Source organism: Oratosquilla oratoria, chromosome 12, assembly GCF_046742065.1.
Source record: "Oratosquilla oratoria isolate Oo_2021 chromosome 12, ASM4674206v1, whole genome shotgun sequence".
NCBI classification, from domain to species: Eukaryota; Metazoa; Arthropoda; class Malacostraca; order Stomatopoda; family Squillidae; genus Oratosquilla; species Oratosquilla oratoria.
The window spans coordinates 11861201-11885271 of record NC_134788.1 but is presented as its reverse complement, the minus strand read 5'-3'; the positions used below and the strand labels follow the sequence as shown (position 1 = coordinate 11885271).

The following is a 24071-nucleotide window of genomic DNA, read 5'->3' as shown; positions in this document are numbered from 1 at the left end:
TGCTGACGACTCATCACGCCTCTAGACAAAAATCTTGTTCCTCCTACATCGTCACTAGGTGGGAAGTATTGTAGTGACACGCAAATACCTCAGTTTTCTGTGATTAAGTTTCCCGCCTATTCTGTTTCTACGTATTCCGATGTCTTTACTCTGCCAATCTTATTGTAAAAAATGTATTTCACCAACATAATCAAATTACTTCATACAAAACTTTTTCACCATATTTATTATAGCATTTTTGTATAATAATCAAGCCATGTACATACACATATAAAACTATATTTGCATATGTAATCTTTTCATCGTCCACATGGAGGTGTCCACTCCGATGTAATGACCTTCGACAATAAATTGATCTTCCCAGATGTTTCCAAGACATCAAAATTAGTCTCATTCGGCTCTACAAAGATTCAGGTATCCAAACCTACATAACTCCTAAAAACTCATGTGGCTTCCAAATTTTCATGCTCATATAACCTTGTATGAAGATTAGACCAGTTGAATCCACTAATTAATAACGCAATGATTAAATAGTTTGCAATGAAAACAATAGATTCAATCAGCAGACAGAGTTTTTTAGCACTCTCCCCATTTGGAAGTTTCTTGTCACAATGAAACTTAGAAAAACACTGTCCCTATGATCACCGGAATATTAAGAGGACCTTTCATTGTTAAGTAATCTCTTACATTTTTATTTATATCTGCTGGCCAACCGGTTGGGTCCTCATACATGTTAATTACAACTTTATTCATGTATGATCTATCACTGCATGATGTATGGGCTTGTTTTTTTTCGGTCATAAGTAAGCTTTCTGCTTTGGTACTGTCTTCTGGTGTATTGAGATCGTCTTCAATTTGATTCACAACTGCGTCGTCCTTTTCTAATTTGTTACCAATATCATCATTGTATTTATCAACTGTAATTGGGCTCAAGGCTATATCATCATTTTCTGGGTAGTTTTTGTTTTCTTCATCCTTAATACGTGGGCGTTTGAAAGATGGAGTGGCAAAGTATTTGTTGATAGCACCTCTATACTTTTCATTTTCAGAAACCTTAGCTTTGGCCAGTGCTCTCTTCTGGTTGCCACTTAGATATTGAGACCCTTTGTCTCGATCTCTGATTGTGGTTGCCCTTATATTCAATTTCTTTTAGAAAAGACAATGACAATAATCTGAAATATAAAATGCAATAACATGAAGGAAGGGAGGAGAAAGAAGGAAGCAAGTTTGAAGAATGAAAGAAGTAAAGAAATTCAATATTAAAAGAGTTATAACTATTGTCTCAAAATTTCAATTTTGAGAAATCGCCTTGTAAAGATTTTGCACCCGGCTCGGGTAATTGGGGGACGCATCGCTACGCCCGTCGACCAAATTTTCATTTTTTTCCCCGAGGTACAGCTATCATGGAATACGATAAATAATCGATATATTTTAAACCAGGTGATCACTTGCCAACCATACATTACTGTCGTGTCATTTATTTGGCTAATTAGCCCACTCTTTCTATTTTATTTTTTATACACTACTGTTTTGTGAAATTATGTTGTCACAGCACAATATGTTCTTGAATACGTAATAAAACACGAAATATTCAAAGAGCAATGATACTAACGCCACGTGAAAACAGTTTTTACACAATATGCCCCCGTCTGGGGTATTGGCTGCATGTTATTGTGGCAAAGTAGCATGCAGTTGATATTTTAGGGTCTATATGGGGTGCCCCTACGGACCAGAGACACACATTATTTGGTCTGTGATAGAGGAGCACTCTGTTCATAGAGAAATGATGACACTTTTATACTACGACTATCCCTCCGTTATGCTGTCCCCCAACCCCTTGTTACTGTCCTGTCCCATTTCTCTGAATATTCATTTCCTTTTCTCGCCTACCCTATGGTGGGGGAAGAGAAAGCTACCACCAAGTCTTTCCACTTGAGTCGTAAAAGGCGACAAAAAACGGGATCAGGAGTCCTACTACCTGTAGCCCCAAAAGGGGACATTCCTAAAAAAAGAAGTAAAGGCATAAGAGGGTCTGGGAGTTCTCCAAACAGTACCCTAAGGTTTGGGTCTTTTAATGTGCGTGGATGTGGTACAGATGAGAGTAAAAGGGAAGAGATAGGCAGTATGTTTGTGAGAAGAAAGATGGATGTGCTGGCTCTGAGTGAAACTAAAATGAAAGGAAAGGGTAACTGCGAGTTTGGGAGTGTAGTTGGGAGGTACTCAGGAGTGAAGAGGAGACGAGGGAGAGAAGGGGGTGGCTATACTAGTAAGTGAAGAGATAAGTAAGCGGGTAGTGGAGTGGAAGGAGGTTTCATCAACGTTGATGTGGATGGTGAAAAGGGAGATGTGGGTTTTTGTAAGTGCGTATGGATCTGGTAGTGAGAAGAACGTAGAGGAAAGGGAGGCTTTTTGGGTACATATAAATGAGTGCATAGAGAGATTAGGGAGAAATGTTAATGTAGTTGTATTGGGAGACCTTAAAGCTAGGGTAGGAAATGAACCAACAGACGGAGTGATTGGGAAGTATGGAGTTCCAGGTAAATATCGTAGTGGAGAATTGATGGCGATGTGTCTTGAGAGTTAATGATAGGAAATACAGTGTTTAGGAAGAAAGGCAAGCATAAGCACACATGGGAGAGGGTGATTGATGGTAAGGTGGCAGATAGAGCGTTAATGGACTATATAGTGGTGACCAGGAGTATGGTAGGAGTTAAGGATGTACATGTTCTAAGGGGAAAGAGTGGGGGAATATCAGATCATTTTCTGGAAGGTAAGTTGGAGAAAGAGGAAAAGGGCAGAAAGTAGGGAGGTACTTTGAGTGAACTGCTTAAATGACAAAAAAAGGAGAATGAGTATACGAAGAAGCTGAAAGAAGAGTGGGAAGGAGTAAAGGATAGAGTAGAACTAGGAGTGGAGGAGGAATGGGGATGGTTCAAGGAGGTAGTCATAAGGTGTGCAAAGATGGTGTGTGGAACAAGGAGGATGGGAGGAAATAGAAGGAAGGGTAGTGAGTGGTGGGATGAGGAAGCAGAGAAAGGTGTAGAAGAGAAGAAGCAGGCATTCATAGATTGGCTACACATTAGGACGAGGGAATCGTATGAGAGGTACAAAGTAAAGAGAAGGGAAGTTAAACATAAGATAAAGGAAGCAAAGAGGAGAGCAGATGTGAAATGAGGTGAGAGTATGACAGAAATTTTTTAAAGTAATAAAAAGATGTTTTGGAAGGAAATTAAAAAAGAAAGAGGAGGCGAATCAAGTAGAGAAGAAAAGGTAAAAGGTGCAGATGAAGAGATGATAATGGAAGAGAAGGCGGTGAGAGGAAGGTGGGCAGAGTATTTTAGGGAGTTGCTAAATATAAAAGAGGATAGCGAGGGAAAGGTAGTTGCAGTGGGAAGCGCTAAGAAAATGAGAGAGATGAGTGAGGAAAATGGAGGAGAAATAGGGAAGGATGAAGTGAAAGCAGCTGTTAAGATGATGAGAGCAGGAAAGGCACCTGGGTTGGATGGATGCCATGCAAAATGTCTGAAAAAAAAAGGAGGTACAGTTATGGTAGACTGGCTGGTGAGGTTATTTAATGTTTGTTTAAGAGAGGGTAGAGTGCCAGAGGACTGGAGGAGTGCCTGTATAGTTCCGCTTTAGAAAGGAAAGGGGGACAAGTGTGAGTGTAGTAGTTTCAGAGGGATCAGCTTGTTGAGTGTAGTTGGGAAGGCTTATGGGAGGGTCTTGATTGAGAGGATTAGGAGAGGAACAGAGGGAGTAATTGGTGAGGAGCAGTGTGGGTTTAGGACAGGTAGGGGTTGCATAGATCAGATTTTTGTGGTAAGACAGATATGTGAGGAAGCTATAGGAAGAGGTAAGGATGTATTTTGGGCTTTCATGGATCTGGAAAAGTCTTATGACAGGGTAGACAGGAAGGCACTGTGGGAGGTTATGCAGATATATGGGATAGGAGGAAAGCTGTTAAGAGCAGTCAAGAGTTTTTACGAGAGTAGTAGAGCTTGTGTTAGGATTGGAAATGGAGAGAGTGAATGGTTTGAGGTAAAGGTGGGACTTCGTCAGGGATGTGCTATGTCGCCCTGGCTGTTCAATCTTTACATGGATGGGGTGGTGCGAGAGGTGAATCCAAGGGTAGTGGGTCAGGGATTGGAGATGATTAAAGAAAATAGAGAAAAGTGGGAGGTGAGCCAGTTATTGTTTGCTGACAACACTGCACTTGTAGCAGGATCAGAGGAGGGATTGAGGAAGTTAGTGACAGAATTTGAGGTGTGTGAAAGAAGAAAGCTGAAGATAAATGTGGGCAAATGTAAGGTGATGAGATGTACAAAGGGAGGGTGACAGCAGATTAGAAGTGAGCATTAAGGGTGAAAGACTGGAGGAAATGGATAGTTTTAGATACTTGGGTGCTAATGTGGCAGGAAAGGGAGTGGGGGTGGAGGTAGAATGCAGATTGAGAGAAGCGAGTAAATGCCTTAGTGGATTGAAAAGTGTAATGAGAAATAGACATCTGGGAATGGATGATAAGAGGAGTTTATATGAAGGAGTGATTGTGCCAACAGCACTGTACGGGGAAGAAACATGGAACATGGGAGAGGAAGAGAGGAGTTTGAATGTGTTTGAGATGAAATGTCTGAGAAATATGATAGGGGTTAATAGGCTGGATAGATTGAGAAATGAGGTGGTGAGGAGAACAGGGGTGGAAAGGGAGCTGGGAGATAAGGTTGATGAAAGAGCATTAGGATGGTTTGGACTCGTGGAAAGAATGAGTGATGAAAAATTAGTAAAAGAAGTGTGGAAGGCAGAGGTGGAAGGAGTGAATATGAGGGGGTGTTCTAGGATGAGATGGATGGATGGGGTGAAAGGGGCATTACAAAAGAGAGGAATGTCTGTGGAGGAAGGATGTGAGAGGACAGAAGATAGGGGTGAATGGAGAAGGGTTGTGTATAGATGAGGCTGTGATGCGTGAGGGGGAGTGGATGGGGGATGAGGAAGTATGTATGAGAAAAAAATTGACGCAGCCCAAAGGAATTTCTCCCCGTCCTTCTACTTTTCTGCATGGGGGACGGAGAGGAGGGTAGTCGAATATATGAAGCTGCCTTGCTGTGGATGTGCTGTGTCTTGCGACACTGCTTCTGGCCCAGGGCAGCAGACAGGATGCAAAGATGACCCGTTATCCAGAAGGTGCCAAGATAGGAGGGAAGGAGGAGGGTGGAGGGGAGTGGAATATATAGGAAATGAAATGGGTGTGAGTGATTTATATGCCTTTTTCTTTTTGGCTACCCCCCATGTAAGGGGGAAAAAGCCTTTGGTATATGTATATATGCTTCCTTCCTATATGACATGGTGCATTGGTTATTTGCCATTTTGTTATTTAAATTTTTTCTTTTATCTTATAAATTTACAAATGGCTATAGAATACAGACCATGTCTGTGTGCACTATCTACCAAACATGGTTGTCACCTTTTTTCCCTTTGTTTACCTTTCAAGGAAAGTCAAGTAGAAAGAGAGGATGGATCTTTCTAGTGGCTTCCTTTCCAATTTTTGCTTTGACTCTGTTCTTCTTTTGTTAATATATCTACTATTCCAAGGCTCACTTACTTTCATCAGTATCTACATTGCTCATGTTGTTATTCTTTAACAGTAGGTCTTTGTGGAAAACTTTTTTTTTTATTTTTTCTCTTTTCCAGTCAGAATTTGATATATTAGGGGGGAAAAATGGAAATGTATCAACTATTCACACTTTTCAGGCCAAGGACTATTGATAACATGCTTTTTGTTTTGTTTTATTTTGCTTGATTTGATACATCAGGGAAAAATGGGACTGTATCAAGTATTCACACTTTTCAGGCCAACAAGGACTATTCGAGAGGGCGAAATTGATAAGATGATTCTTGTTTTGTTTTACTTCACTTGACTGAACAAGTCCTGCAATGGATTCTCACCAGTGCGAGTCACTCTCATACTTGAGAGACCTGTGTGGGTCCTCATGTGCTTTGTGAGAGACTCCTTTTGTGAGAAAGCTGCATCACTCAGGTTGTAGTGAAAGTAGTGTCCACAGGTACAGAGGCTCCCATCCTCCTCCATTGGTCAAGACCATTATAGAGAGCTCGACAAAAAAAAAAAAAAAAAAAAAAAAAAAAAAAAAAAAAAAAAAAAAGGAGACAGACATCATAGAGATCATGGTAAGCTACCAGGTAAAATTCTTAACTAATCTTATATCAACATCAAACAATAATTAGAAGGACAGACCCAAGCTGTTGAATGGGGATAAATAAAAGGAAAAAATAATGGGACAACTACAAACTGAGGGGCAACTAGAAGTAAACTGGCCAAACTGTCATACGAGTCAAACCCAACTGGCTACAACTAAATCTAAACAGCAACCAGGCAAGTGAACAGCTTTAAAGATCTGCTGAGAAGGTTCTCAAAGAGTTGGTGAATATTTGCTAAATGTATAGCTTAGTCACTTTTTTGATAAAATAGTGCAAAAATAAATCCTAGTTTTCATGCAATGTAATTAGAAATAGGCCTATCAAAATATCAGTAGCATATGAACTTTTCCTTTGCCAACTTTCAGCTTTTCTCGTAAGGCTGTGATGTCAAGCTTGCTGTTTATATCCTGATGCTTGCCATGTGCATACATTATAAAATTCCATTCCATGCTGCCAACTTGATCAGTGATCTGTTATATTTCATGTGTTAGCAAGGTTTTATAAAGCATCTAGTTCGAAAATCGTTTACTGTGTCACTGTAAGTTGCAACAGTGATCCAACAAAACAAACATCAGTGCTGAAATCTTATCACAAGGTTGTGTGCTTCTTTGCTCCTAAGTCCCAGTGCTTTTTATTTTCTTCTCTTTTATGAAGCAATGAAAGGAAGGCAAGTACATATTTAACTTCAAACATCTCTTGATGTAATTTCACTATGATCAGGCACAAGGGGGCTGAATTCATATTGAGAATGATAAAATGTATGCATGGTGATTGAAAATTATCATCATTAATTTTCCACTTTCGGACTACGGTACTACTTGCTGCATTTCATTTCAATGAAATTTCATGTAGAAAAAAAAAAAAAAAAAAAAAAAAATAGAGAGGTGCAATGGGAGTGGCGAAGGAGAAGGTTGATCTAACATGTGGTAAGTGTATGAAGCATTATTCTGCTATATATGCATCCAAACTATGAAACTGCATAAGACTTCCTACTGGAGCAATGTGATAAATTTAAAATAATTACCTAAAAATTTGGTATTGTTCTGATATGACAAACTAAATAATATGTGCACACCATAGACCTCCATTTTTCATTTACAGAATATGTACACATTTTACTTGATGAATTACTGATGTTGCATTCTGAATATCCATCATACAAACTTGCAAAATATGCCAAACTTCAGTCCGCTATGAAAGTTCCTGAACCAGTTCTGTTCTTCCTCAACAGACATTCCCCACTTTCCTAATGCCCCTATTACCCCATCCATCCAAGGTTGCCCTCTCATGTTCACTCCTTCTACCTCTGCCTTCCACACCTCTTTTATTAATCTTTCCTTACTCATTCTCTCCATGTATCCAATCCATCCCAATACTCTTTCATCAACCCTATCTCCCAACTCCCTTTCTGCATGCCAGACCCCCTGATATCCACCCTTCTGAATCCTCTCTCCCACGAAAGGACAGAGTCCACCTGGCCAGACTGCGGTGCAGCCACCACCCAGCACTTCTAAGCTACCAGAAGAGGCTGGATGACCGCATTGTGAACAGCTGCCCAGGATGTAACACTTCACCCCATACCATACAACACATAATGGAAGACTGCATTATACACAATCATGCATGCAAACAACACAACATACACTCTATAAAGGATTTGTGGGAAAACCCAGTTTCGGCTGTGGCATTCCTTTGGGAGATAGGACTGCTCGGACAGTCTAGGGAACGACAACAACAACAACAACAACTCCCTTTCCATCCCTGTTCTCCTCTTCACCTCCTCATTTCTCACTCTATTTAGCCTAGTAACCCTTATACTTTTCAGGCATTTAATTTCAAACACATTCAAATTCCTTCTCTCTTCCTCTCTTATGTTCCATGTTTCTACCCTGTACAGTGCTGTCGGCACAATCACGCCATCATAAAATCTCCTCTTAGCATCCATTCCCAAAAGTCTATTTCTCATTACACATTTTAATCCCCCTAGCATTTATTCGCTTCTCTCAATCTACATTCTACCTCCACCCCCACTCCTCCCTTTCCAACCACATTCACATCCAAGTATCTCCAAGTATTTAGGTCTATCCACTTTCTCCAGTCTCCCTACCTTAATACTCACTTCCAGCCTGCTGCCACTCTCTCCCCTTGTACATCTCATCACCTTACTTTTACCCACATTTATCTTCATCTTCCTTCTTTTGCACATCTTCCCAAACTGTCACTAATTTCCTCAATCCCGCCACAAGCACAGTGTCATCAGTAAACAACAACTGACTTGTTTCCCACTTTTCTCCATTTTCTTTAACCATCTTCAATCCCTGACCCACTACCCTTGCATTCACCTCTAGCACCACCTAATCCATGTATAAATTGAACAGCCAGGGCAACATAACACATCCTTGATGAAGTCCCACCTTTACCTCAAACCACTCTCTCCATTTCTAATCCTAACTGACTGCTTTTAACAGCTTTCTTCTTATCTCATATATCTGTAAAACCTCCCACAGTGCCTTCCTGTCTACCCTCCCATAAGCCTATTCCAGATCCATAAAAGCCCAAAATACATCCTTATCTGTTCCTATAGCTTTCTCGCACATCTGTCTTACCACAAAAATCTGATCTACACAACCCATACCTGTCCTAAACCCACAATGTTCATCACCAATTACTCCCTCTGTTCCTCTCCTAATCCTCTCAATCAACCATAGGCCTTCCCAACTTCACTTAATAAGCTGATTCTTCTAAAACTTCTACACTCACACTTATTGCCCTTTCCCTTGTTGAGTGGAACTATACAGGCACTCCTCCAGTCCTCTGGCACTCTACCCTCTCTTAAGTAGACATTAAATAACCTCACCAGCCATTGCATCATCATTGTACTTTTTTTTTTTTTTTTTAGAAATTCTGCATGACGCCCATCCAACCCAGATGCATTACCAGCCAGTCCACCATCACTGTACCTCCATTTTTCAGACTTTCTGCATGGGATCCATCCAGACCCAGGTGCCTTACCTGTTCTCATCATCTTAACAGCTGCCTTCACTTCATCTTTCTTTTTTTCTCCTCCATCTTCCTCACTCATCATGGTCGTTTTCTTAGTGCCACCCACTGCAACTACCTTTCCCTCCCTATACTCCTTCATATTTAGCAACTCCCTAAAATACTCTGCCCACCTTCCTCTCACTGCCTTCTCTTCCATTATCACCTCTCCATCCGCATCTTTTATCTTTTCTTCTCTACTTGATTTGCCTCCTCTTCCTCTTTTAATTTCTTTCCTAAACATTTTTTATTACTTTCAATATTTTCTGTCATACTCTTACCCCATTTCACATCTGCTCTCCCCTTTGCCTCCTTTATCTTATGCTTTACTTCTCTTCTCTTTTCTTTGTACCTCGCATATCATTCATCTTATTTTGTAACCAATCTATGAAAGCCTGTTTCTTCTCTTCTTTCCTTCCTCATCCCACCACTCACTACCCTTCCTTCTATTTCCTCCCATCCTCCTTGTTCCACACACCACCTTTGCACACCTTATGACTCCCTCCTTGAACCATCACTATTCCTCCTCCACTCCTAATTCTACTCTATCCTTCACTCCTCTCTCAGCTTCTTGTACTCCTCCTCCTTTTCTTTCTCATTTAAGCAGTTCATTCAAAGTACCTCCCTACCTTCTGCCCTTTTCCTCTTTCTCCACCTATCTCCACTCTGAACTTACCTTCCACCAAAAAGTGATCTGATATTCCCCCATTCTCTCCCCTTAGAACATGTACATCCTTAACTCTTCCCACTCTACTCTTGGTTACCACTATATAGTCAATTAACATTCTATCTACCACCCTTCCATCCACCACCCTCTCCCTGGAACTCCATACTTCTCAATCACTCTGTCTATTGGTTCATTTCCTACCCTAGCATTAAGGTCTCCCAGTACAGCAACATTGGCATTTCTCCCTAATCCCTCTACACAGGTAAAACAAAGGGAATGCCATGCTGGACTCTAAGTGTGTAGGCATCGCTTTTGCAATTGCCTTTCTGCTGGCTTAATCCAAGCCATCGGAAGTGTGATCTTTTCATCATACAAATCATACAGGAATGGCTTCTCTCCAATGTCTATCCTCATATACCTTTGTGAGAGAAGTCTTATGTGAAAAACCAGAGTTAAAGAGATCACACTGAAAAAGCTTCTCTCGTCTGGGAGTCTTCATATGCTGTATGGGATAACTCCTTTGTGAAAAAGCAGAGTCACACAGGTCACACTAGAAAACTTCTCCTATGTGGCTCCTCATATGTCTTGTGAGATAAATCTTACTTGAGTAAGCTGCATTGCACAGATCACATTGGAAAGGCTTCTCTCCTGTGTGGGTCCTCATATGCCTTGTGAGAGTATCCTTTACTGAGAAAGCAGAATCACACAGGACACACTGGAAAGGCTTCTCTCCTGTGTGGGTTTTCATATGCTTTGTTAGAGAATTCTTTTGTGAGAAAGAAGAATTGCACAGGTCACACTGGAAAGGCTTCTCTCCTGTGTGGGTCCTCATATGCTTTATGAGATTACCCTTTTGTGAGAAAGCAGAATCACACAGGTCACATTGGAAAGGCTTCTCTCCTGTGTGAGTCAATATATGCTTTGTGAGACTACCCTTTACATAGAAAGCAGAATCACAAAGGTCACACTGGAAAGGCTTTTCTCCTGTGTGGGTCCTCATATGCTTTGTTAGAGAATCCTTTACCAAGAAAGTAGAATTGCACAAGTCACACTGGAAAGGCTTCTCTCCTGTGTGAGTCCTCATATGCTTTATGAGATTACCCTTTTGTGAGAAAGTAGAATCACACAGGTCACATTGGAAAGGCTTCTCTCCTGTGTGAGTCCTCATATGCCTTACAAGACTAACCTTTAGTGAGAAATCAGAATCACAAAGGTCACACTGGAAAGGCTTTTCTCCTGTGTGGGTCCTCATATGCTTTGTTAGAGAGTTCTTTTCTGAGAAAGTAGATTTGCACAAGTCGCACTGAAAAGGCTTTTCTCCTGTGTGGGTCCTCATATGGTTTGTTAGATGACCCTTTCGTGAGAAAGCAGAATCACACAGGTCACACTGGAAAGGCTTCTCTCCTGTGTGGGTCCTCATATGCCTTGTGAGATCACCCTTTTGTGAGAAAGCAGAGTTACACAGGTCACACTGGAAAGGCTTTTCTCCTGTGTGGGTCCTCATATGCTGTGTTAGAGATTTCTTTTCTAAGAATGCAGAATCACACAGGTCACACTGGAAATGCTCTCCTGTGTGGGTCCTCATATGCATTGTAAGATCATGCTTTTGTGAGAAAGAAGAATTGCACAGGTCACACTGGAACGGCTTCTCTCCTGTGTGAGTCCTCCTATGACTTGCGAGATTACCCTTTTGTGAGAAAGTAGAACCACACAGGTCACATTGGAAAGGCTTCTCTCCTGTGTGAGTCCTCATATGACTTGTGAGATTACCCTTTTGTGAGAAAGCAGAACCACACAGGTCACATTGGAAAGGCTTCTCACCTGTGTGGGTCCTCATATGGTTTGTGAGATCACCCTTTTTTGAGAAAGCAGAATCACACAGGCAACACTGGAAACGCTTCTCTCCTCTGTGGGTCATCATGTGATGTCTTACATGATTCATGATATAGCTGTGCCATAGATGTCGCACCAGATCTTCTTCATTACGTGACACATATGGATTCTCTGGACAGCTCTTCCAAAGGAATGGTGATAGTTACCCTCTTCCTGGAAAATATATAATCATAAGATTAACATCTAACTCTTTGAAATTGCATAATACACTGTAATAGGATTGTGAGTGTTGTGTACACAAACCATTTGATATTCAAGTCTCTTTGTACCTAAACAGACCCTTTGTACCATAATGTAACATAAAATATAAATACTAACAGATATGGTACTATTACATATTGCATTCTACCTTTGCATTAGAAATATGCTGAAAACCATCCAATAGCTACAAGCATACTCACACCACCACAACTGGAATGACTCAAATTTTGCTCTGGCTTCTTCATCATGTCATGAGATTTGGAAGTGGGAAACAGCCCAGATTGCCAAAGTAGTCATATTTTAACATAATTCCAGAATATTCCATGTTTGAGCTCACAAGACCAGAATCTAAATATGACAAACTCTATGGGGGTTTATTCAGTTCATCTCAAAAGACTCAAATAAGTAATGCAAGTCACATCCTTTCAGATACACTGGTAAGTGGTATACCTGTGTTATTATTTCTGAATAACGTAATAAATTAAATTATAGGTGAAATTTCCATATTTTTTCTTGCCACATTAAGTACATGTTTGTCTAATAAAAAGAGTATTGGACATACCTACTAAAACAATCACAACAATCATGATGTAATCAGGAACTGCTGTCAAAGGTGCAATCCCAGTAAATGTGGAAATAGCAAGAAGACAATGTATACCCGGTAATATGAGAATTAGTGCTTTCACATATTCAACCTACAGGTCATTTAAACATAGGCATTATATACACAAACTCAGTCATCTTCCAGGAAGCCTGTGACTCCCTTACCAGTATGTATTATCACTTGTGTGATAATACATATATACATATACCAAAGGCTTTTTCCCCTTTACAAGTAAGGTAGCCAAAAAACAAAGGCATAAAATCCATTCCATCCCCACATACTCCACTCCAATCCACCACCCTCCTTCCCTCTTATCTTGGCTCCTCAGTAACCCCTACATCTCGCCCACTGCCCTGGGTCAGAACCAGCGTCGCAAGACACAGCATATCCACAGCAAGGCCGTCTCATTAAAACAGTGATTCCCCCTTTTTGTCCCCTCATTCAGAAATGGAAAAGATGGCTTAGAAATCCAGTCAGGATATATAAATTTATTTTTCACACACATTCCCTCACCCCTAATCCCCCACCCACTTCCTCTTCATGCATTACAGCATCATTCATACACAACCATTCTCCATTCACCCCAATCTTCTGTCTTCTCCTGTCCTTCCTCAACAGACATTCCCCTCTTTCCCAATGACCCTTTCACCCCATCCATCCATCTCATCCTTGGTCACCCCCTCATGTTAGCTCCTACCTGTGCCTTCCACAGGTGTTTTAATAATCTTTCTTCACTCATTCTCTCCATGTGTCAAAACCATCCCAATAATCTTTCATCAACCTTATCTCCCAAATCCCTTACCATCCCTGTTCTCCTCCTCACCTCCTCATTTCTCACTCTATCCAGCCTAGTAACCCCTATCATATTTCTCAGGCATCTCATCTCAAACACATTCAAACTCCTCTCTTATGTTTCATGTTTCATCACCTTACTTTTATCCACATTCATCTTTGAACAACAATTGGCTCATCACCCACTTTTCTCTATTTTCTTTAATCATTACACTTGCATTTACCTCTCATACCACCCCATTCATGCATAAATTGAACAGCCAAGGTTACATAACACATCCCTGGTGAAGTTCTACCTTTACCTCAAAATACTCACTCCTCTTATCCCATATATCTGCATTACCTCCCACAGCGCCTTCCTGTCTACACTGTCATAAGCCTTTTCCAAATCCATAAAGGCCCAAAAACCATCCTTACGTTTCCTAAAACTTCCTCACATATCTTACCACAAAAATCTGATCCATGCAATTCCTACCTGTCTTAAACCAACACTGTTCCTCACCAATTACTCCCTCTATTCCTCTCCTAATCCGCTCAATCAAGACCCTCCCATAAGCCTTCCCAACAATACTTAGCAAGCTGATCCCTCTAAAACTATTAGACTCACACTTGTCCCCTTTTTCCTTGCTGAGTGGAACAATACAGGCACTCCTCCAGTCCTCTGGCACTCTACCCACTCTTAAGCAAACATTAAATAACCTCAGCAGCCATTGCATCATCACGGTACCTTTTTTTTTTTAGACATTCTGCATGACACCCATCCAACCCAGATGCCTTACCTGCTCTCATCATCTTAACAACTGCCTTTACCTCACCTTTTCCTTAATTCTCTTCAAATTTCCTCAGCTACTGTCATTTTCTTAGCACTTCCCACTGCAATTACCTTTCCCTCCCTATCCTCCTTCACATCTAGCAGCTCCCTAAAATACTCTGCCCATCTTCCTCTTACTACCATTATCCTCTCTCCATCTGCACCCTTTACCTTCTCTTCTCTACTTGATTTGCCTCCTCTTCCTCTCTTAATTTCTTTCCAAAACATCTTTTAATAACTTTCAAAACTTTTTGTCATACTCTTACCTTATTTCATATTTGCTCTTCTCTTTCCTCTTTTATGCTTTGTCTTCTCTTTTCTTTATACCTCTCATATGATTCTCTTATCCTATTTTGTAACCAATCTGCGAATACTCGCTTCTTCTCTTCTACAACCTTCTTTGCTTCCTCATCCTACCACTCACTACTCTTTCTTCTATTTCCTTTTGTCCACCTTGTTCCACACACCATCTTTGCACATTTTGTGATTCCCTCCTTGAACCATCCCCATTCCTCCTCCACTCCTAGTACTACTCTATATCCTTTACTCCTTCCCACTCTTCTCTCAGCTTCTTGTACTCCTCCTCCTCTTTCTCATTTCAGCAGTTCACTTTAAGCACCTCCCTACCTTCTGTCCTTTTCCTCTTTCTCCATCTATCCTCCATTCTCAACTTACCTTCCATCAAAAAATGATCTGATATTCCCCCACTCTCTCCCTTTAGAACATGTGTATCCTTAAATATTCCTATTATTCTTCTGGTTACCATTATATAGTCCATTAATGCTCTATCTACCACCTTTTCATCCACCACCCTCTCCCATGTATTCTTATGCTTGACTTTCTTCCTCGCTGTATTTGCTATCATCAACTCTCTTTCTAGACACATCTCTACCATCAATTCTCCACTACAACTTTTTCCTGGAACTCCACACTTTACAACCACTCTGTTTGTTGGTTCATTTCCTACCCTAGCATTAAGGTCTCCCAATACTACTACATTGACATTTCTCCCTAAACCATCTATACATTCATTTAAATCTATCCAAAAAGCTTCCCTTTCCTCAATGCTCTTCTCACTACCAGGCCCACATGCATTTATAAAAACCCACACCTCCCTTCCAAATTTCACTAAATGCCAACACATCCATCTTTCTTCTCACAAACATACTGCCTATCTCTTCCCTTTTACTCTCATCTGTACTACATCCATGCACATTAAAAGACCCTCTTATGCCTTTACTTTTTTTAGGAATGTCCCCTTTGTGGAACCTTTATTTGATATTAGTATTATCTCAGTTTAGAAGGTGTCCCTGCCTATTAACATTAATCAATGTAAAGTTGGATATCATAAGAGTTTTGGTCCCATGTGAGCATTTCCCACCTTGAAGATGACAGCCTAATTGCTGAGATCATTTGATCAAGTAATGTAGTTGACAGCAAGAATGATTACTGTCCCAACCTCTTCCATGATGCTGAAGAACATGCTACCAAAGACCACACCCCTACATCTTACTGGTTTGTGACATACTATAAGGAAAACAGAGGTAACTTTATCCATGCTGCTAAGTATCTAGAGAGAGACTGGAGTGTTCCCTACAAATAACCTAAAAAAATATGGTAAAGATGATCTGAGGTAAGGACTTAACACAGGCCATGATGTTCCTTCATCTACCTTGTCCTTCAGATGGAATTTTCAAATCCATCAAACAACACCAAACATTCAATTACTACAAAGTACATATCCACAACCAAGACCTACATAAATTCTCAGAAATATCAGTTATGCCCTGATAATGTTCACGGAATGACAAAGACAAGAGAAAATAGTAGCATGCTCATGCTCACATTTTATGGTCCATATCTCCCTGAGTGAGTAAATATTGGTCTTCTTTCTCTCCCAATAAAAGTTTTCATCAATTGTTTTTTACAGTGTTACCAGTGTTATGAGTTTCACCATGGAAGGAAGACCTGTACAAATGGTCCCCAATGCAGTCATTGCTTTGGCCTTGACTCACACCCTACTCTTGATTGTGAATCAGAACTTCATAGTTTCCATAGCAGAGAAGCTCACTTAATACATTCTCAACAATGCAAAGAGTACTGTCTTGAACAAGACATTCTTCAACTGGCTAGTCTTGGTAGTGCCAAGCATGTACTTCATTTTTGACGGATGGATGGTGGAGCAAAGACATATGCCTTCTCTTTCCACTCCATCCCCGTCCCTCCACTCCACTTCTATGAGAATCCTGCTTCCGCTGTTCAGTCCAGAACAAGTTCTCTATTTTGTCAAGTTACATTGTATCATCAACAAATCCCTCCACCTCATCTTTAGCACTGCATTCCATTGCATCTTCAACAAAACCCTCTTCTACATCATTACCAAAACCCTCAGTAACATTAGACTCCCAAAACACAAGCCCATATTGCAAAAGTCCATGCTCACACATATTCCCAATCAAGAACCCATACTAAGGATAGTAAATCAATACAGACACATTTTCAACAACAAAATCTGGTATACCATTTCTGTATCTCACCTGAAGATACGAATTACACAAATGCATTTGGGTATTTTGTTTACTTTTCCTTACTAGTAACCAGCATATTACTGGCTCATGTGCCAGTTTTATGGTTCATCTGCACACACACACACACACACACATTCCAATAACAAGGAATGTTATTGGAATGGATGAAAGATTTCTTGAACGGGAGAAAAATTAGAGTGGTACTTAGAGACAAGAACTCGACCTGGGAAGAGATGATAGGTGGGGTCCCACAAGGTTCTGTATTGGGGTTCCGATAATGTTTGCTATATATATAAATGACATGGATGAAGGTGTGGAATGTTATATGAACTTCTTTGCAGATGATACAAAACAACTAAAGAGAGTGAGTACAGACGAAGACTGAATCACTACAGAAAGATCTGGATAATGTCTGGGAATGGAGTCAGAAGTGTGAAGTGAATTTCAACATCAGGAAATGTAGTATAATGGAATTTGGAAAAAGCAAAAGTAGAATACATCGACTTACGACCGAGATCGGTTCCAACAGACAGGTTGTAAGTCGATCTGGACGCAAGTCGGTCTATATATATATACAGTATATATTACCCTTTATATAATATATATATATATTGTATATTTAGCATACTGAAATAATCTTAGCATCTTTGAACTATGTTGTATATTTTTTTAACCTTTTTATAATTTCATCTGATTTTCTTTGGGAAACGTAGCCTAGGCCTAAGCATATTGAATAAAATCCTATCATCTTTGACCTATGATATCTAATACTGTATTTGTTAACCTTTGTACTATTTTACCATCAGACTTTCTTAAGGAAATGTATGCATACTGAATAAAATCTTATTATCTTTGAGCTACGTTGTTTAATATTCATTAACTTTTTATCATTTTCGTTAGGAAACGTAGCCTAGGCCTACGCATACTGAATAAAGTCCTGTCATCTTTGACCTACAAATCCTTTTTTGTTGGTTACATTAAAATCATTGTAAAGCAAAATTAGGAAAAAAATATTTCGAAACACATTCTTTTCGTTTACGTACTGTACCGAAAATATTGTTATCGACAACAGACTAGGCATAAACAAAGTTTACTGTTACATTTTATTACTCGCAAAACATAAAAATACAAAATGCTGTGCCGAACATTTTGTCATCGACAACAGACTAGGCATGAAAAAATAGTTAAATTTTATTAATTGCAAAACATAAAAATACAAAATGTAAGGCAAAATTAGGATTTTTTTTGTTATTTAAACAAAACACATTCTTTTTGTTTAAGTACTGTACCTCACATATTGTTATCGACAACAAACTAGCCTAGGCATAAAAAGTTTGATAAATTTTATTAATTGCACAACATACAAAAATACAAAATGCAATGCAAAATTAGGAAACATTTTACTTCAAACAAACAAAATGAAAGAATATTTAGCTGGCTGGGATGCTGACACTGCCGGCAGCCTGCGAAAACTATTGTACTCGCATCTCGCAGTGTGCGGAGTAATGTACTGCACTGCCAGGCATAACATTGCAATTCTATTACCGGTACTCTATTAAATGTTAGATATTATTGCACCATCTCGTGGTCGTAAAGTCGATCAGTCGAAAGTCGCATAGATCGTAAGTCGACGACTACCTGTATAGGGACATTATAAAACTGGTACAAAGGAAGTTAAAAAAGTCAACTCGGAAAGGGACCTAGGAGTAACTATCAGCTATGACATGGCACCAGACAAACATATCAACAAAATAGTCAGAGAATCTTTCAATTTACTAAGATCAATGAAATTGGCCTTTGACTACCTGGTTGAAGAAATGGTAAAGAAAATATTAGTTACATTGATAAGACCAAGATTGGAGTATGCTGCAACACTATTGACACCCAGTACTAAAAATAACATAACACGAAAGAATTGAAAGAGCAATGACAAAGATGGCACCAATGCTCTCCAAATTGACATATGAACAAAGATTGAACAAATTCAAACTACTGTATTTTTTGGACCATAAGGCGCTTCGTACCATAAGGCACTTTGTACCATAAGGCGCACCCGTAATTTGCTATTCCCCATCCTAACATAAGGCGCGCCTGACCATAAGGCGCACCTGGTCTCATCATCGGATAATCTTGCACATGTGAGTGCATTCAGAACTGAACATTTTCGTTGTTGAATGAGAAAAATCGGTTGGGATTTAGCAAAATTACAAAAATGATATATCTTTTTTATTTTGGTGAGTGAAATCAGACCACCTCCATGGACAGTCTGTCCTGCCAATACCCCTAAAAAACAACATAAACACCTAACGGGAATTGTGGAGAATAAAACCAACATTAGCAGTTTTATTCCCAGCTCATCCTCATTGTCGTCATCGTGAGAGACGTTGGCGGGCTTTTCGACCACTCCCGCAGCTTGCGAGGTATACAAAGTTCTTGCAACTTGAGGGAATGCATGTATTTCCGCTCCATAACATTCCTTCAAGAAAATGTACCTGACGAGGTACTTTCGGAAGTACCGAGGCTGTCAATTGACAGACGAAAAGATGGCATCTCGATCCTATGCTACTGACTTCGTTCATTAGCATATTTGCTTGTAGCAATGTATTTTTCTATTTTCATTTCTGCCCACAAAATTGCATATTACATCGATACATTTTAATTTACAAAATAATTAAATTTCTATTGCTATATTGCGCCCATGGTCGATACTAAGAAAAAAAAAAAAAAAAAAAGGACTACAGACTGAATGGAGGAGACTAGACCAATGCAAAATGGCTGTCTATGTTGTGGACGCTATCATGTCATATCCATGATAGCGTGAATGAATGTGGTGGCATGGACTCAAAAACTGTCAAAGTTTTCGCAATTTTCTTGTCAAGATACATGCATCTTGGTTATAACTTGGTTGTAACTTTTGGCCTATGCACTGTCGTCATCGGCACCCTAGCTACGAAACATGTCAAAATAGTACATCACTGTCCAAGGCATTTTTTTGCACCGAAGCCACACATAAGGCGCACCTCACTGTAAGACGCACCACCAGATTTTGGCCGATTTTAAGGATTTTGCCTGCACCTTATGGTCCGAAAAATACGGTACCATCCCAAAAACAAAGAAGAGAAAGAGGAGATCTCCTAACCATCTACAGAATTATGAAAGGGATAGAAGTGCTTGATAGAGATGATTTACTAAGGTGGGATAAAAGAAAAACAAGATGACACAAAAATAATAGATAAATAAAAAGGATGGTTACTGAAGAAATCTGGAAAAAAAAAAAAAAAAAAAAAAAAATAGCTTCCCACACAGAGTGGTAGATATCTGGAACAAACTGAATGAAGAAACAGTGAATACGGTAGTTATACATGGAGCTCACAATACTCACAATGATAAGTGCTAGCCAACGATAAAGTTAAAGTCTGCAGCTGTGAGACTAGCAAATGACTTTATACTATAATTATAATAAACCAAAATATTTGCTAGACTCAATTTTCTAAAAATCACTACCAACATTACTATTACTTGGTAATACTTATATATGGGTTTTAAAATACTTAATGATAAGAGATAGAGGTAAGAATTGCAGCAGTGAGATCTGATCTGACCTAACCTATCCCCTTGGCCTTGGTAAATATAAAGGTGTTCACTCATCTCAATTTTTCTTAAATAGCTATTGACACTACTATTAGTTTGTAGTACTTGTATCTGGGGTTAAAAACATGCAGAATGATATGAGCTAACCGACTATATAGGTAATTGCAGGTGCCAGATTGGCAAACAACTTGATAAATACCCGCACATTTACCCCTGTTCAGAATGCCAATTACACTACCAAACGGTAAGTGAAGTGTAGCAAATGTCAAAAGTAAATGCACAACGCATTCACTCAGCTACTTAACCACTATATGATTTAACTTACGAATTCAAGAAAGGTACACTTTTGTAGCACAGCCACGAAAACAAGCTCTTCACATAGATGAAAGAGTGCAACTCATGGCTTCGTTGTCTATGACGTCATATGTAAATAAACAATGCCAGGGACTTGAAGAATAATGGAGTGAAACATAAGTAGATAGTGGCAAAGATGAATTGACGGCAGGGAAATTCTTAATCGAGTAAGCAAAAATAGATGTTAAAAAGGAGACACTACACAAAATATGGAAAGCAAGAGAAAAGATGAAGGAGGCGGGCGGAATATAAACGAAAGAAACAAAACAAAAACATTTAGGATAAGATTATTTTCGCGTTAGGAGTATGAACGAAAGAAACAAAACACAAACGAAACGCTTTATAGTCAGTTAGGATAATCAATAGTTGCATATTCTCGCGGTCGGATATCCGGGTCCCCGGCCTTTGCAACCAGGCCTCCATATTTGATTGGGGGAAAGCAACAACACACGTGAGAGGAGCTCTCAGTTAGATTCTAGTCGCAGGTTCTGTTGACATCATGCCCAAAAGTTGCTGTGTAATAGGATGTACCTTCAATGGAAAGAAGAACAGTCACTTGAAGTTCCGTATGTTGTCACTAAGTGGGAATAGCCGTAGTGAGTGGCTAAAAGCTATCAACAGGTTAGCACTGAAGCCAGATGAGTCAGTGGATTAAGGAAAGTTATGGGAACCTAAATCAAATCGTATATATGTTCATAGTCTGCATTTTATCACTCGTGATTTCATATTCATCATACGTCTATTGATATGCAGTAAACTCATCAACATTTCGTGTTAGTATCCATGTTATACATAGATCACGTTGGCATACCAAAAGATGTTATATATATATATATATATATATATATATATATATATATATATATATATATATATATATATATATATATGTATATATATATATATATATATATATATATATATATATATATATATATATATATATATATATGGGTTGTACGGGGTGAGGTTGCGTAGGGGTAGCACTTTTGCAGAAAGGCTGACGCACCAGAAACTTCCTGGGTGGCTGGACTGCACTAGTCCCCATGTTTTCACCCAGCTCGCGTGTATGGCTCCTAGCAGGGCCCCGACATGGGGGGTAAGTGCCGCCCCTGGGCGAGTCGAAAAGTGTCCCCCCCCCACAAACACCCCCACTACCACCACCTTCCACATCTGATGGTCACAAGCACGATTCATACGTAACATTCATTCACAAAACAACTTTTATGCACACATCATTCATACACACAACTCATTATAGATAAAACATGCATTAAAAGTGCATTAGGGGGAATTTACTTTACCTTCTTTTCACCAAAAGTGCCGCCGCCCCCCTCAAAAACGTGCCCCCCCCCTGCCCCTCCCCTTGTCGGGGCCCTGGCTCCTGGTAGCTGCTCAGGCACAGCATCGGCCACACCCTGGTAATGGTGTCGTCCCACCGGCTAAACTACCCATCGGGTAACCAGCCCGAAGTAATCGGCTGGCTATAGGGGATAGCTTCCCTTGTGTGCCTAGCAGTCAACGGCCAACCACTCGGATGGGCGGAAGAACTGCGGCCTCAAACGCCAATGGCTTCGGGCAGATGAGCGTGCGAGGTAACATCGCGCACTATACCTGATCACCAACCGTCTCGGATCCCCGTGCCACAGGACCCTGACCAGGCCTCTGGATATGCGTCGTGATATGCAACTGCCTTCGCACGTTAAATCTTCTCACGCACAGGCACTCTTACAGATCATACATCTCTCTACCCATCTCCATCTCACCTACATCTCTCGCTCATTTTCTTATTTTGTAAGTCCTCCAGCGATCAGTTTCACGGCGACGGAAGCAGGTCTGTGCAGCTGTAGGTTCTTAGCCGTAACCTGGCACGGAGGCGGTAGCCACAAGATGGTCGTCTGTGCACCTGGACTGTGGTTGTGACTGAGCAGTCCTTTTTAGGATCCACTCTGCTCACCCTGCACTGGGAAGGGGCTAGAAAAGGTCCCCTAAACATAGTCCGCCTCAACCTTCCTGTCTAGGCCAACCGCAGCCAGAAGGACCACCACCCTTTGCGGTCGAAAACAAAAAGAATTCAACCTGAAGTTTGGTTCCTGGAATGTCAGGACCCTTAACGACAACCCAAACTCTGACAGACCTGAGCGACGGACAGCAATCGTTGCCCGTGAGCTCAGCAAATTGGTATAGCCGCCCTAAGTGAGACCCGTCTAGCTGACGAGGGACAGCTGAAAGAGACTGGTGGTGGTGGTGCTCGTGATATTGCGGATGTCCTATGTTGATGATTGCTGGACTGACCTATTCCTATTGCTGAAGCGGTTCTACCTGAGTCACAATGTGGCATCAGATTAAATAGAGGCACTGTCGACATGATCTTCACAGCCCGGCAGTTGTAAGAGAAGGCTCGTAAACAGTATCAGCCACTCTACATGACGTCTTTAGATCTAACGAAGGCTTTTGACTCCGTCAATCGCAGCGTTCTCTGGAAGAGCCTGTCCCATTTTGGATGCCCTGACAAATACATTGACATAATGAGACTTTTCCACGATAATATGCAGGCTACCATCCTTTGGGGGAGGGGGGTCTAGGACAAAACCCCAGTGGACAAAAACCCAACGGATAAAAACCCAACCGACAAAACCCAGTCGGTCAAAACCCCCAAAACAAAAGAAAACTAAAATACCGTAATTACAAGACATGCTTTATTGTTATATAAATATTTACACGTAGCACAAATATGTTCACAGCAGTTGTTTTGTGACATACATTTTCTTCTGTATCGGTCTTTATAGTTTAATAGAGCCTAATGTTGTACCCAAGGCCTCTCATTGTTTCTTCTAGTGTCTTCCGACCGGTGTTTAAGTCCACACAAAGAGTGCGTAGTCTGTCTTGCAGGCCTTTTGTGGTCCGCCGCACTTGCTTCTTCAGTCTCTGTCCAACTGCATCATTTGCCAAATGTGTAGAAACGATGCATACACCCTTCTGCAGACTCTCGATTGCAGCCCATATGGCTGGATGGGAGTATCCAACTAACCGTTTGAATGCGCGATTCCAACTTTCACATAAATTGTTTGTGCGGTCTTCATTTTATATGGTAGCTCTATGAACATTCCACTTCTCTAGGGGAAATAAAGAAGGGATTCTTCTCAGACAAAGTAGCCCGTTTCTGTTGGCAATTCGACAGAGTGTACCTATAAACATACAAATATGAAAACAGTTTAGTTTGGGAATTAACTCAAAGATATCTATATCTTATCATATAGCACACACACATTACTCTAAATGATTTTTATACAATGCCTGATATATAAGTTGCGTCAAAATAAGCTACCACTTCAAAATTGCCAGGTGTGTTGTCACGCAGGTAATCCATTCCTTCCTGGA

The 24071-nt window shown here is 40.3% G+C and overlaps 2 protein-coding genes and 1 pseudogene across 2 annotated transcripts in view; all 3 read right to left on the bottom strand.

Moving 5' to 3' along the window:
• Positions 1-24071, bottom strand: part of LOC143030971 (uncharacterized) — a 205277-nt gene that overhangs the window by 159100 nt on the left and 22106 nt on the right. The window lies entirely within an intron of this gene.
• On the bottom strand, positions 508-6082 carry LOC143030194 (uncharacterized; annotated as a pseudogene).
• On the bottom strand, positions 5631-20928 carry LOC143030965 (uncharacterized). Its single transcript, XM_076194266.1, has 2 exons — positions 20662-20928; positions 5631-11962 (listed from the first exon to the last, which is right to left on the bottom strand). Exon 2 carries the CDS (start codon positions 11856-11858, stop codon positions 10467-10469), a length of 1392 nt encoding a protein of 463 aa, XP_076050381.1. The 5' UTR covers positions 11859-11962; positions 20662-20928; the 3' UTR covers positions 5631-10466.

What these genes read in the sequence shown, in the direction of transcription:
- LOC143030965 (XM_076194266.1), bottom strand. Translation starts at nt 11,858, where the DNA reads ATGAATCATGTAAGACATCACATGATGACCCACAGAGGAGAGAAGCGT.